This window comes from Schistocerca americana, chromosome 1 (genome assembly GCF_021461395.2).
Source record: "Schistocerca americana isolate TAMUIC-IGC-003095 chromosome 1, iqSchAmer2.1, whole genome shotgun sequence".
NCBI lineage: Eukaryota > Metazoa > Arthropoda > Insecta > Orthoptera > Acrididae > Schistocerca > Schistocerca americana.
The window spans coordinates 726659667-726675743 of NC_060119.1; the positions used below are offsets into that span (position 1 = coordinate 726659667).

Sequence of the window (16077 nt, forward strand, 5' to 3'; positions counted from 1 at the left end):
ACCGCATGTTGCAGGTCCTGTACGGGCCTTTCTGGATACAGAAAATGTTCGACTGCTGCCCTGGCCAGCACATTCTCCAGATCTCTCACCAATTGAAAACATCTGGTCAATGGTGGCCGGGCAACTGGCTCATCACAATATGCCAGTCACTACTCTTGATGAACTGTGGTATCATGTTGAAGCTACATGGGCAGCTGTACCTGTACATGCCATCCAAGCTCTGTTCGACTCAATGCCCAGGCGTATCAAGGCCATTATAACGGCCAGAGGTGGTTGTTCTGGGTACTGATTTCTCAGGATCTATGCACCCAAATTGCATGAAAATGTAATCACATGTCAGTTCTAGTATAATATATTTGTCCAATGAATACCCGTTTATCGTCTGCATTTCTTCTTGGTGTAGCAATTTTAATGGCCAGTAGCGTATATTCAAGCTCTCTGAATGATGATTTTGAAGCTACAGCAAAATCTAAAATTTATGTCATATGTAATCCATGAAGTGCTTTGCTTGAGGCACATTGATACAGGGAATGGTATAAATTCAGGAACAACAGACCCAAACCTTAACTAAAAGGGAAAACAAAAATGTTTCTAATTTCCACTTATAAAAGTCCAAGGGCACTGATACAACCAATAATGGCCCATGTCCAGAGATTTCTGTGCTACAACTATGGTCACATAAGACAAAGTACGCCACAACTTGATGTCTGATAAGTGAAAGAACAGTAGCAATTACGGTATTTATAATCAACTAAACAAGGCAGTAATAACTCTTACTGCTGTGGTACACACAAGACATAAAGTATTTACTTGTCACAGTGCTAAAAGAGCATTTTGGAATACTCATTGACCATTTTGACCTTGGTTATTTAGGTGTATAATAATAATTAGCTCAGTCACAATAAAGTAGTATTCCTCTTTTATCCATTAGATGCGAGAGAGCTGCATACATTGCTTTACATATTTGTTTCTCTAACATGAAAACTGTACTTCTGCAGAGATAGGTTTGTATTCATTGCCTGCTACAGATTCTAGGAGTCTGTAAAATGGAAATTAGAGACAGCCAGTTGTGTCTTTTATGTTAAGACAAATGCTAGCTCTGAGCAGGAAAGAGATTTTGCACGTTTTCTTTTTATTCATTCATTCATTAGGCCACAAGCCAGCTTTCAAGCTATTTAAGGACCAAGAAAGTTTTAATAAATGAATAAATTTGCTATAGAAGTTCAGTAGCTCCCTGACTTCCTAAAATTTTTGATCTCTCTAAATTGTCACTTTTTGATATTAAATGACACTATTTCAGTCTCCTTCATTGTGGCATGTAGATACTGGGCAATATAGAAAAATAGGACAATGATAAAAAGGATACAATGAACTAAGACAATATTTTATATAGTTTGTTTAGATGCAATAAAGAAATGCAAAGGTCTGTACAGAAACAGCAAGGGACTTTGTTAGTGCTTCTCATTACAGAACATGTTCCAATGAGTCACTTAATGGAAACACTAACTTTAATAGACAGAGGTAGTAGTTTAGTTCTTAACCCAACAGTTAATATGAATACAATCATTATCGGCATATTTAAATGTCTTAGGACTGAATATATTTGTAATAGATTTAGATATCTGCTACATCTGTCATGCAAAACTTTAAAAAAAAGGATGTAAAGCTAAGAAAAGGGAACTAAGATGCAAGCTGGAAACTTCTGTTAAGTATATTCTTCAAAAATTATTCAAGACAACTAACTCATGTCCTACTCTGTCCCTCCCTTCTGATGAATAAACTGGCAGCAGAGTGTGGTTGCAAACAAGAAACTTTAGTTTTAATTAATTTATTCACTGAATGAAGAAAATACATTAGATGCACTTTACGACAACACACACAGTCTGCACAAACTAAATTGACACTTAGCACAGTGGCTTATTGGAGTAACTGTAAATTAAAAATGCCACTACAGTCACTTCTATAAGCCATTACACAAAGTGTTAACTTAATTTGTGCAGACAGTATATGCACACTCAATGAACACAACAAATCCAAAACATTCCCTCTACCAAAGATGTACACATATCAAACAAATCATAAGAAGATGGTATAGAACTGTTATTCTTTCACTACACTTCAGTCTGCAACTTTAAATCTTTTCAATCCTTGTGATCATTTTTCAAAATTTTGTTTGCCCAATGATTTTGTAAAAGTGTCAGCTAACTGATTTTCTGTAGCAATGTACATAATATTTGTTTTCCTTTTAAAATATAAGTATCTAATAAACTTATACTTAATATCTATATGTTTTAGTCTTTTATATTCCATTTACAAAAACAAGCAATACAAGACTGATTGTCTTCATAAATTATGAGTTTTTCAGTCATCAAAATTTTTAGATCATGGAGCATTCTCAAACCACAAATATTTTACAACACATCTTGCAAGTTATAAAAATTCTACTTCTGTAACAGGCTACTTTGAAGTACCTCATCTTTTTAGTTCTCCAACTTACAGTGTTAACAAACAGCTTGATTTTCTATGTGAGCTCTTGGCCCAATCATCATCAGAATAAGCTGTGACAGTTTCATTGTTTTCTTCATTTTTATAATGCATCCCATAATCTGCAGTGTCTCTTCTCTTTAAATTTTTCCAATGGATAACTTTGGTAAAGATTGAAATACACTGAATTGCCAAAGAAACTAGTATAGGCATGCATGTTCAGATACAGAGATATGTAAACAGGCAGAATACAGCACTGTGGTTGGCAGTGCCTATATAAGACAACAAATGTCTGGTGCAGTTGTTAGATCAATTACTGTTGCTACAGTGGCAGCTTATCAAGATTTAAGTGAGTTTGAACATGGTGTTATAGTTGGTTTACGAGTGATGGGACACAGCATCTCCGAGAGAGTGATGAAGTGGGGATTTTCCCATACAACCATTTCACGGATGTTGCGTGAATATCGGGAATGATCCTGCAAGAATGGGACCAATGACAACTGAAGAAAATCATTCAGCATGACAGAAGTGCAACCGTCCTGTAGATTGCTGCAGATTTCAGTGCTGAGCCATCTACAAATGTCAGCATGTGAACCATTCAATGAAACATTGTCAATATGGGCTTTTGGAGCCAAAGGCCCACTTGTCTATCCTTGATGACTACCAACACAAAGCTTTATGCCTCACCTGGGCCTGTCAACACTGACATCGGATTGTAGATGACTGGAAACATGTTGTCTGGTCAGATGAGTCTCATTTCAAATAGCATCTAGTGGATGAATATGTACGGGTATGGAGACAACCTCGTGAATCATCCATGGATCCTGCATGTCAGCAAGGGACTGTTCAAGGTGGTAGAGGCTCTTAATGGTGTAGGCGTGTGCAGTTGGAGTGATATGGGACCCCTGATACATCTAGATAAGACTCTGACATGTGACATGCACATAAGCATCCTGTCGGATCACCTGCATCCATTCATGTCCATTGTGCATTCCGATGGACTTGGGCAATCCCAGCAGGACAATGCGATACCTCACATGTCCAGAATTGCTAAAGAGTGGCTCTAGGAACACTCTTACAAGTATAAACACTTCCAGTGGCCACCAAACTCGCCAGATATGAATATTATTGAGCATATGTGGGATGCCTTGCAACATGCTGTTCTGTAGATCTCCACCCCTAATAGTCTTATGGATTTATGGACAGCTCTGCAGGATTCATGGTGTCAGTTCTCTCCAGCACTACTTCAGACATTAATAGAGTCCATGTCACATCGTGTTGCAGCACTTCTGTGTGCTCGTGGGGGCCTTACACAATGTTAGGCAGGTGTACCGGTTTCTTTGGCTCCTCGGTGTAATTAACAGCACAGCTTAAATCAGGTCATGTTGTTTGAGTTAATGATGCAATCATTCTATTAATTCTCTGTAAGGCACTTTATCATACAATCTTGTTTGTAATTGAGTACTAGGAGTGTGTTAACTGGCTTGCACTCATTTATATCAAACCTCTTCAATAAGTTTTACAAGTAAGTTTTCTGATTCAAAATTATTCCATCTTTGCTCTTATGTGTCTTAATTCACAAGAACAGTCTGAAACCTCCAAAACATTTCATTTTAAATTTACCCTTAAAGCTAATTTGAATTCTTCAATTTTCATCTTATCATTCTGTAAAATGATAACAATAGCTGCATACAACAAAAAATAAACCTTAGTGTTTAAGTTCCTATAAGTATATAGACACCTATCGGCACTGATTTGCACAAAGTGTAGAACTTTGAGAAAACAGACTTCTCAGACATGAAATTCCAAGATCCTGAGGCCATCTTTAAACCATAAATTGCCTTGTTTCTCTTACATTCAGTACCTGGTTCTACATAAAGTCCTATTGGTATTTTTATGTAAATTTCTTCACCTAAATTTCCTTGAATAAAAAAAACCTTTTATATCTATTTTATGTGAAATCAATTTTTCCTGATACATAATGGCAAGTAATGTTGTGAGTTGTTAATCTTGCTACATAAGCATGTTTTATTACAGTTAATACCTTTTCTTTGAAAACAACCATGACAAACTAGTCTTATGTTGCCTACATCATCATGTTTCTGTTTAATAACTCACTTGGTTTCAATGGTTTTCTTGTTCTTGTTTTCAGGTAATTCAAATACTGGTTTCATTTATTACTCAATCTCTTTTGGTGCTGGGAAGTCATTCTTCTTTGTCTGATCTGATGAAGATGTCACTGAAAGTCCTCGGAACATCCTTGATGTATACTTCTGCACTCACTTCTAATACTGCATAGTCTTTCATCTATGCCAGACATTTTCTTTCTCTGCACTTTTGCATATTTCAGGAGATCTCATTTATTCAACTTCATTATCACTCGATATATTGTCATTTCTGTAGTCATTAATATTCTCTTCATCAATGGTAACCTCATTGTTGTCTCAGAGAGAACCAATCTTCATTATTAAAATCAGAATGATTTTCATGAAACTTGGCTTCTCTTCCAAGAATTATGTATCTCTCTTCCAGACACCATAGCCAATATCCTCAACACAGCGTCCAACCATGAAGGACTTCCCTGTAATAGAATCAAACTTTTCAACAATCACTTCTTCAGGAAGTTTTAAATATGCCACACAACCAAACACTTTCAGTTTCTGAAACTTGGGCACTTCACTGTACCACAGAGTAGCAGGAACTGTCACTTTTAATGTAACACATTGATGTTCCATTTATTAACAAAACAGCAGTCTATACTGCTTCTGACCAAAAAGATTTTTTTAGTTTATTGTTCAGCAACACACAGTGAGCCTTGTTTGTAATGTTCCTGTTCATCTACTCACTTACTTCATTTTGTTGTGGTGTAGTCAAATCTCATTGTCAGTTCATACAGGATTCCCTTCTCTTTAAAGAAGGTTTTCACTTCATTTGACAAATATTCACCTTCATTATTGCACTGGAATCTAGTAATCCTCAAACTTAAATGTGCAGTTGGCACAGTCAGCCCAGATATAGACAGACATATGCTGATGATGTACCAATTATTAACAGAAGGAGAATTTCACTAGGGAAAACAATATGTGAATGGAAAGAAACCACACAACCAAGAGGCTTTATTGTCAATGAAATGAAGACTAAATACATAAATTTCATCAGGAAGTAAAATAATAACCTGGTTAAACTATCAGCAGCTTGCTTCAATCTTGAACCTGTGCAGAACTTTGACAGACAGTGATCTAATATTAACAGTACAAATTCTGAGTGTAGAGTTCTGTGCAAGATCTGTAGAGCAGTTCAGTATAAGAATTGTTTCTGGAGATCTAGAATGGAAGCTGAGTTGGAGTTCCTCATACTAGAAACTGACATTAGATTGGTAAAAAGTAGGGGAATGGCCTGGTTTGGACATATCCTTAGGATGGATACCAAAAGAAGACAGTGAAGATTTCTGAATGGAAACCAACTGGAAGAAGACAGAGCTTGGTGGATAGATGATTACAAAGGAAATATCAAATTCCTTAATGTCAGAGGATGGTGATAACCATACTGGAGAAGGTAGAATGGAGGAAACTTGTTGAAGAGGCTAAGATCCATGCAGCATCGCAATGCCATGAGTCGAAGAAGTAGTATGGTGTATAAGTAGCACATAGTGCCATATTAAGTTACACACAAAATTGTTTTCCTCTTGTTTCGTGGCAAGAAATGACAGTGCAACTGAACATCACAAAAGTCTCGAAGTGTGAAAAGAGCTTTTCAGTGTATTTATAAGACTGCAAAAGCTAAGAGGAAAGAGAAACAAGACAGCCTAACATTAATGCATCAAAGTAGTCCTTACTATAGATTAAATGGCAAAACACAAGGCATCATGCAGTGGTCTGCTTAGCTGAAAGCTATCAAGGTAGTGTCAACTTTCTCTCTCTCTCTGTGTGTGTGTGTGTGTGTGTGTGTGTGTGTGTGTGTGTGTGTGTGTGTGTGTGTGCGTGCGTGCATGCTATGTGCCACAGCTAGTTGGCATTGGGGAAGGAAATCAAGAAAGACATGCATTAATAATAAAAAAGAAATTCTGACAGCATCTGCAATTGGGCACTGAAATAAATTCTGTGGTGAAAATCTGTGTAAGACTGGGACTCAAACCCAAATTTCCCACTTTTCACAAGTGGTTGCCTTAACTACTTCATCTATCCAAGAATACTTCTCATTTAACCCAAATTCCCTTATGTTGCACACTATATACATAGTGTATTCAGACATATCAAAAAGAACAGACACCACATTTATACATATATATACATAATGATACCTTCAGTGTGGATGCACTCTTTGTTTGACCTCTTACATGAATCAGGTGAGGTTGCAAGCAATGAGGATAATGGATAGGGGACGCTATGTGTGTAGTTTGAGACATGTGGGAATCGTTCTTGGATAGGCAAAGCAGTTTAAGTGACTGCTCATGATAAGCAGGAAATCCAGATTTGAGTCCTGGTCCAATACAAATTTTTGCTTTTCGGCATTGGATTTGTTTCAACACCTGATTACAACAACGTCACCATTTATTTTTCATCATGTAAATAAGGCTGCTGTATTATAAATGGTGCTATTATTTTGGACGTGTTTGAGAAAACAGACCTTACACATATTAAAAAAAGTTCTTTTAATGTTATTCATTTTTTAATATATATGTTCTAGAGTCAGTTTTAAAGAACACATGCAAATAACTGCAATAAATAATTCAAATATTGTGTCAGTTAAATCAAATTAATGCAGTAAGTGTAAAAATAAAAATAATGTAGCAACACAAGGTCATGAACTCTCTTGGCATTCCACAATTATTATTTGAAATGGTGTGTATGATGAGTAAGGCAAACTATGACTCTTCCCAGAAATGACTGCTACACATGATGTGTCATGTCTGTGTCTTTTAACATAGTGCCAAGTTATTTTATATTCTGCATCACAAATTGATGCTGTCAGAGATCTCACCTCAATAAACTAAAGATTTCAGATGGTTCAAAAAAGAAAAAGTGAATTGTGGCAAGAGGGTGTAATGGATCATGCTACAGGGCCTCCAGAACCACTTCATTTTGAAGGAAAGAAATTGTTTTGCTGGCATCACACTGTGGCACTGAAGTGACTGGCAACTCCATCATATATGAACCACATTTCCATTTAATGACCACACTAACTTCTTCCTGTGAATAAGTATCCTAGAAATGCAAATATTGTTCTCCTGTCAATCTTGGAAGTAGCACATGTAGTCCATTGAGATAATGATCAATAGAGCCACATCAGCCTATGACACAATACCATTGCTGGTACCCTCATACTTTCCTGGTGTGGGGATTCTCTATTCTCCATTATGGATGTTATGAGAAAGAACCATCCTTTATGAACTAATTTTGTTATTGCAAGAATACTGTTCTTGAAAATTGCTGATCTTGCATCCAATGACTTACAATGAAGCTCCAGAAATCCAGTCTCTGATGGTAGTCTCCCAGCAACAAAGCTTGTACCTACTGGTTTTGAAAGGGATGGAATTTGTTACTGGGTAATACTTACACAATTCAACTTTCTGACACTCATGATCCAGTGCTGTGAGACCTGGTGCTTAGTTTCAGTTCCTCACGACTGTCAGCAACAAGTTCTCTTCATTGTCTACATTATGTCGGCAGCCACCACCAGCCATTAAATCCTAGAGGCACCACAAATGCTCCATCCCCTCAGAAGCACTTGTCTGCAGAGTAAAATACTTTTGCTGATGGAAGGTACATTGTTACAATTATTTTAAAAACACAGTTCTACAAGGCATGTAAATCAGAAATTAAAATGTATTTGTGTCATAACTGAGCAGTTTTTACTCGAGAGGCAATTTTCAAGTGATAGCAAGAAGCTATGTGTGCGAAGAGCTTTGTTTGGAGTGTCCTGATGTATGGATGTGAAATCTGGATGTTACCAAAGCAGGAGACACCTCATCTCAAAGCTGTGGAAATGTAGTTCAGGAGAAGTGCTGCAAGAACTAGCTGAATTGATAGAAAAAATGAATGAGATAATTCTACAAGAGATAGGAGAGAAGAAATAATTGCTGAAAGCTATAGCTCAACATTAAGCAAGACTAATTCAATACTTAATTAGAGATGATATTCTCTTACAAAACATTTTCAAAGGCAAGATTCTAGGGAAAGTAATGACTGGACAACTGAGAACATCCTATTTCAAAAATATGATTAGTGAGATAGGAGATGTTCTTCATACATGGAGATAAAAAGGACTGCTGAAGAGAGGGTACTGTGGCTGCAGGAAGAATAAGAAGGCCAATAAGTAGCAAGATACATCAGCTGTTGTAATCTTGGGAAACAAGACATAGCGTGTGTCTCATACTTGTGAGGAAACATTTGCTCTATCGTGTCTCCCAAGATTATGATAACTGACACATTTGGCTGCTTTTGGTATCACTTCAAAATGGCCTTTATGGCCAAAAATGGCCAGAAATGATGTACTAATAAATTTTAATTGTTGGCAAACATTTGGAGTCCAAACAGACCCATGCTTTTAATCTTCACCAAGTTCATATCAACTGTGGAGCCTAAATGCTGACTTGTCCTGTATCATACTGTTCCTCTTGCAGTACAAATGACCAGTAAAGTACTATCACAATTTCAAAGTAAATAAATCTTCTTGTGGCATCCACTTTCATTCCTACACAAGTGATTTCAATGGGTTAGGTCTGTATCTCGCATTTCATTTTCTATAGTTTGCTGTATAAATCTAAGAATTATCTTTTGATACATAATACAAGGCTCTCATAAATAAATAAACTTCTGTATCGATGCACTACATATTTTCAGCAGCAGCAGCAGCAGTGGGAGTGGACAAGAACCTGATACTTGGGAACTATTTAATCTTCATAAAATGTGTGAAGTATCAAAGAATGGAAAAGTATCTTGGCTTGATATTTCACTTACTAGGATCATGACAATGATTGAAACAGCAATAAGGAAAGACACCTTAAAACCCATTGATAATGATGTTAAGTACACGTCATCAGCTCTGGATATGATGGAGCTCTTTTATCAAGTTAGTACCTCTGGATAAATGGCTTATGTACAATGGTTTGTGTTTGATTAAACACTTGTGCAGAGTAATGTATAGATGTCTATAGCCTATACATTTATTTTTTCACAGTTGAAAAGGGCCACTTACAAACAAGGAGTATCTTACAAATGTGCTGCAAAAATGCTGGATGTATGTATTACATGATAAATTCTTTTTACAACATAGGATAAGAATAGTAATCATACAGAAATTGAAAGTATTAAGGATTTCAATTAACTTTACAGTTAACAGAAATTTGCTCAGATAATTTACAAAATCCATTAAGTGTAGTTTTAAAGCAAAAACATATTGTTTGTTTGTACTGTAGTGTAGTAACACCCAATTCCCTACCAATTATTGGCACCAATGCTTCTCTAAGTGCCATTTTCACTGGTGTAGTGCTATGCAGCAAGTGTATTTTTGTTTCATAAAAACTAGCTCCAATACTTCAGTTTACAGCCAATGTTTCACAAACAATATGTGAAACATGAAATGTGATTTGTTCATTTTATCACATGCAATTTGCAAAGCATTTGATTTTGTGTTATGATTTACAATAGGAAACACTTTTAAGAGAAATACAAGAGTTTATATTATTTTACATTCATTTCTCAGATATTGCTACACAAATACAGACTATAGTTCCCAATATATACCAAAACGGGAAAGTGCTGGTAGATAGGCACAATAAAAAACACACAAACACACATACAAATATCAAGCTTTTGCAAACCACGGATGCTTCATCAGGAAAGAGGGAAGGAGATGGAAAGACAGAAGGATGTGGGTTTTAAGGGAGAGTGTAAGGAGTCATTCCAATCCTGCGAGCAGAAAGACTTACCTTAGGGGGAAAAAGGGACAGGTATACACTCGCGCACACACACACACACATATCCAGCCGCACATATACAGACACAAGCAGACATATGTAAAGGCCAATATAATATATTTTTCCCATGTGGAATGTTTTGGGGAATGTTTCTTTATATATATATATATATATATATATATATATATATATATATATATATATATATATATATATATATATATATATAAGCCTCGCACACACACACATATCCATCCACACATATACGGATGGATATGTGTGTGTGTGCGAGTGTATACCCGTCCTTTTTTCCCCCTAGGGTAAGTCTTTCCGCTCCCGGGATTGGAATGACTCCTTACCCTCTCCCTTAAAACCCACTTCCTTTCGTCTTTCCCTCTCCTTCCCTCTTTCCTGATGAGGCAACAGTTTGTTGCGAAAGCTTGAATTTTGTGTGTGTGTATATATATATATATATATATATATATATATATATATATATATATATATATATAAAAACAAAGATTCTGTGACTTACAAAACGAGAAAGCGCTGGTAGATAGACACAATAAAAAACACACAAACACAAATTTCAAGCTTTCGTAACCCATGGTTGCTTCATCAGGAAAGAGGGAAGGAGAGGGAAAGATGAAAGGATGTGGGTTTTAAGGGAGAGGGTATGGAGTCATTCCAATCCCAGGAGTGGAAAGACTTACCTTAGGGGGGAAAAGGGACAAATATACACTCGCTCACACACACACATATCCATCCGCACATATACAGACACAGGGAGACATGCCACTCTCAGTTTTTTTCTTATGATATTTTTTCAAAGATTTCCTGTACAATTCTTTTGCTCCTAAATTTTTACAAGAGGAACATGTATAAGAGGTAACAACATTGACAAAAGCCATTAGCACTCATAACATTTTTGTGTAAGACAAACACAGTAAAAGTATAAAGATTTTCTATGACTAAAATCAAAAAACAGGCTTTTCTTAAACCGTATATGGGTCTCATGTATTGCTCATTACATTTGAATTTTATTTTTCTGTTTCAATATAAGTTTTAGCACATTTTTATTTTCTTCAAAAAAGTTATGACTTTATTTCTTTCTCAAGGATTTTTGTAGATGTGTGCTCTTCTTCATTGATGAAATTACCAAGAAGATTAAGTCACTCCAGGAAGCTGATGAGAGCAATAGGCCATTCAAAGTTTCCCCTGAGGTTAGTATATTTTGACGTATTGTTGGTAAATCATTCTTTTTACTCTCTTTCCTTTTAGTTCTAAATGTAAATGTAAATATTAAATAAAAACTTTCCAACTAAAGGTATAACCTCAAAATATGTGAAGAGCTGTAGCCTTCAAGGTGCAATTAAATGTATACATGGTGAGCAAAATAAAACTAGCCTGGAAAATATTTATAAACTGGGAAACATCCAATTGACCTTTATCAGTTAACATCATCAACGATGCTGTAAATGGCAACCATTAGATGCAGTGCTGTATTTTATTTATCAAATTGTGAGACATGCATTGCAGCTTTGCCTGGGGGACAGCAGCAACAGCACTAGTGTCTTCAATATTCTGCTGTAGCTTTTCTATTGTGTAAGGATTATTTGAGTGTATCTGGCTCTTCAATTTGTCCCACAGACAAAAATCACAGGGAGGGAGATAAAGTGATCAAGGTGGCCAGAAGATTGCACTGCCTCTCCTGAGTGTCTTCTTCCAATGAACAACTCATGCATTTTTGACAAGATTGTCAAGAGGGTACATGTTGTTGTTCCTATTGCTGAAAATATCTATACAGTCATTCATATACTGGGTTGATCTACATGTGGGTTAAACAGTTTCTGCACACACTGGTTAGCATTAAAAGTTTGGTGACAAAATCGTGTTATGATGTGTACACCAGATATTACATGCGTGAACACCAATCTCAAGCTTACCCAACTGCTGTTCAAAACACCATGGTTTTTTTCTGATGTATAATGGTGTTTGTACTGTGAGTTCACACACCTTGACAGGATGAATTGGGCCTCATCTTAAGAAATGACAATCTGAAGTTCCTAAAGTCCTGATTCCATTTCACTCAGAAATCACTGGCAGAACTCAACACACAAAAGTTCACCTGGATGCTTTAACTCATGCACAACAGTAAATTTGTAATTACACAGATACAGCACATTTATATTAATGTTTTGATTGTCTCTTAATTCCCACTTCCACAGATAAATAACACTGAGATTTTGTCAAACTTTGTATAAGTTTTCCTTCAATTGAACACTGTTTTCTGATGTTCAGTCTCTTTGTGGATAGCAACAAATTTTTTTCACTACAGAGTCCATTTTGTGCCAATTTGGCACTAAGTTATCACTGTAAACTTTGCTGGAGTTTGGCACTGTTTGCCCTTCCTTAAGTTTTTGTGTTGAATGTTATGCTCTTATCTATCAAACTTAAGTTCTGTTTTCTTAAACTCTGTTCTTTCTCTGGATGATGGAACTCCTGGGTATGACACTATTTCACTGAGTCATAACTAATTATTGACCCAAAGAAGATAAAAGTTCAAAGTTATCAAACAGTAAGAATGAAACAGGAACAGAGAATAAAAGTTGGCAAAGAATGAAATAATTAAAATTTATATTATTTTTGTTTACTGTTATATACTAAAACACTATTTCTCTGAAGAAAACCAAAAAAATGTAAGTTCTAAGACTAATCATATGGTGACAACTCCTTACAAAGAAACAGAAGTCTGACTTGCTTCGTCTATTATGTTTTTTGACTTTGTAAATTGCACAGAGCTAATTAAAAAACAGGAGCTTTGAATTCAAGTTTCCACTTGTCATTTAGCTCACATTATTAGCTTCATAGCTATATGATGAGATTGTTATATGTCATAGCATAACAATTACAACAGAGCCTTGTCTATTCTGAACAGTGCTACTTGCTGTGTGGCCAACAAGAATCAACTACACTGAGGGTTTTCCCACCAAATTCCACAACTCTACACTTAACTCTGGAGAAGGAGACAAAGTCTAGATGAAAATCATTTGTTTCTTATGTCCTGATTGTGTAAATCACAGTTCAACTGAAACAGATTTTTATTACTAGCAACAAGTACACTTAATGAATAAATGTTGGCCTACTGGAAAGTGAGTGTAATAATCCCAAGATCTTTGAAAAAGCCTCTGAAAGATCTGTAGATCTATACTTTAAACAATATTCTTACAGCTCAGATAAGCTGAACAAAAAATTTATTTACTTCAGCTGCATTGCCACAGGAGAGAGGGAATGAAAATATGCAACTTGAAGTAACATACTAGTTTCTAACTCAGCATCTTGGCAAATACTTTCGAGCACAATACTTGGTGGACTAAACTTCTTTATTTCATTTCAACTTGTTACTCAGCAGGACCTAACAAACTGCAAGGACAGTGTTTCATTTAATGAATACTACGCACTAACTTTTTGCATTATCTGAAGCTCTCTCCAAAATGTTCTGCAGCTCCCTCACAGTGTTTATGCAGAAAGCATTACAGGATGGTGTTGGTCTGTTCAGCATTACTAACAGCATCCCATCACTAATTGTGGCAGGTGAAAGGAACGAAAGAAACAGAGAGAGAGAGAGAGAGAGAGAGAGAGAGAGTATAAGAACACAACATAGAACCAGCCACAATTGACCAAGTAAGTCAACACTTGAGCATCTTAATCAAGGAAGATATGAAAGGTGAAAGAAATAAGATTCAAAATTACAATGGCCAAACAAGAATTAAACTGGAAGGAAAACTACCATGTAGGACACTGATTACAGAAATGAGAAAATATTGGTCAGGTGTCTTACACTGTGACATTTTATGCAGCAGAGACATAAGAAATATTATAGCAAGATAAAATGAGATTGAACACCATTGAGATGTGGATTCAGAGAAAGTTATAAAGTACAAGCATGACAGAAAGAGTTGAAAATTAGGAAATACTAAAAAGGGTTAGTGAAAATAAACTAATATTATAGCAAATAATAAAGAGGAACAATAATTACCTTTCATGTTGTCTAAGAAGACAGTCCTCACCAGTATATCCACTGAAAGGATTGGTTAAATGAAAAATAAAAGGAGAGATGATAGACAAAGTTAAATTGCCAGATAGGTAATGAAAATAAAAATGACAGGAAGCAGACAAAGGTGGAGAGCCAACATCATATAGAAACCTGCATATGAGGTGGAAAACGAAATAATATGTGTGAGCATATACACAGGATCTGAGCTGGTGCTTGGTGGTGGAAACTCATACTAATTTTGTGGAAGACAGATTGAGTGGGGGAATCAAAGCACAGTTTCTTACAAAATAAAACTCAAGTATATTGAAAATCTGTGATTATTAATTACCAAACATAGTAATGTTATCATTTTATAATAGATATCTAGTACCTACTACAGCATTCTTAACATAAGGAGTATAGCTTGTTTGAGATTTGTGCATTTTATTTTGCTGTAAGGAAGGTAATATGAGATGATCGTATACTCTGTCTGAGCAGGCCTTGGAAGGCCCAACAGTGCTGACCAACTGCCATGTCATCCTCAACCGATGGTTGCTGATATGGAGGGGCTTGTGGTCAGCACAAAACTCTCCTGGCCATTGTCAGTTTTTGTAACTAGAGCCGCTACTTTTCTCAATTAGCCTCACAAGAGCTCAGTGCAACCTGCTTGCCAACAGTGCTTGGTAGACCCAGACAGTCACCCATCCAAGTATGAGCCAAGCTCAACAGCACTTAACTTTGGTGATCTGAAGAGAACCACAGTATTGGCAGATCTTTGTATACTCACTTTTTAATAGTTTTTGCCATATGTTGGTAACACAAGAAAAGCATTATGAATTGAAGGTATAATGTTACTGGAACCATTTTCAGCTGGAAGAATAATAGTGATGAATTGTGGTATAGTTTTGACATTTCACAACAAGTGGCTCTAGGTGCACTTTCTACTAGTCAATATCCATTACACTTTTTGCTTTTCTTCAAACTAATACTGAGTTTGTGCTTCTATCTCTGTGGTAATTTGCTTTCCCAAGATATTTTTTTCCCCAGAAGGTGGAAGTAGCTGTCTTCCCCTGACACTTGCTGGATTTATTTTTGGAGCATTTGCTCTGTTGCATAAGCACAATACTATGAAGTGCATATTATAACATAGCAAGCTGGAACCACCTCACTTGCTATTATTGCAGTCCTGCTGATAACTATATATATTTTTAATTTCTGAGTTCCCTTATAAATGTAGTTATGCATATCATGCATATGTTGTGTATCCCTAAATCTATTTAAATATTATTGAGACCTTATTTCAAGTAAATTTGGTATTCAGATAATTATTTTCAATATGTAGAATGCATTGATGCATTTATTTTTTCTGAAAACCAAGTTAATTCAGAGTAATTAATAACTGAAATTATTACTGTAGTGGGTAATTCTATATCTTGACTGCTAATCAGTCATTTTATGAACATTGACGTATACCATTAGAAAGCCCAGAATCCAGAGTTTACAGTAACATTTTTAATATTTCTGAAACTAAGTAACTTATCAGATATTTAGAATTGAAGTTATCATCCACCTAAAACTATTGTTTCCTTTTGTGTGCTAAATTCCCAAGTTAACCATTGTAATTTTGGTGCCCTAATTT

General features: G+C 35.9%; 1 protein-coding gene across 1 annotated transcript in view; it reads left to right on the forward strand.

Annotated features, from left to right (window-relative positions):
* The window catches only part of LOC124610492 (protein unc-13 homolog 4B-like), a 138217-nt gene that overhangs the window by 81509 nt on the left and 40631 nt on the right, over nucleotides 1-16077 (forward strand). Inside the window, exons 4-6 of the mRNA XM_047140163.1 lie at nucleotides 9330-9555; nucleotides 9664-9723; nucleotides 11521-11625. Of these exons, the coding sequence (XP_046996119.1) occupies nucleotides 9330-9555; nucleotides 9664-9723; nucleotides 11521-11625 (391 nt within the window). The remainder of the gene's footprint in view (nucleotides 1-9329; nucleotides 9556-9663; nucleotides 9724-11520; nucleotides 11626-16077) is intronic.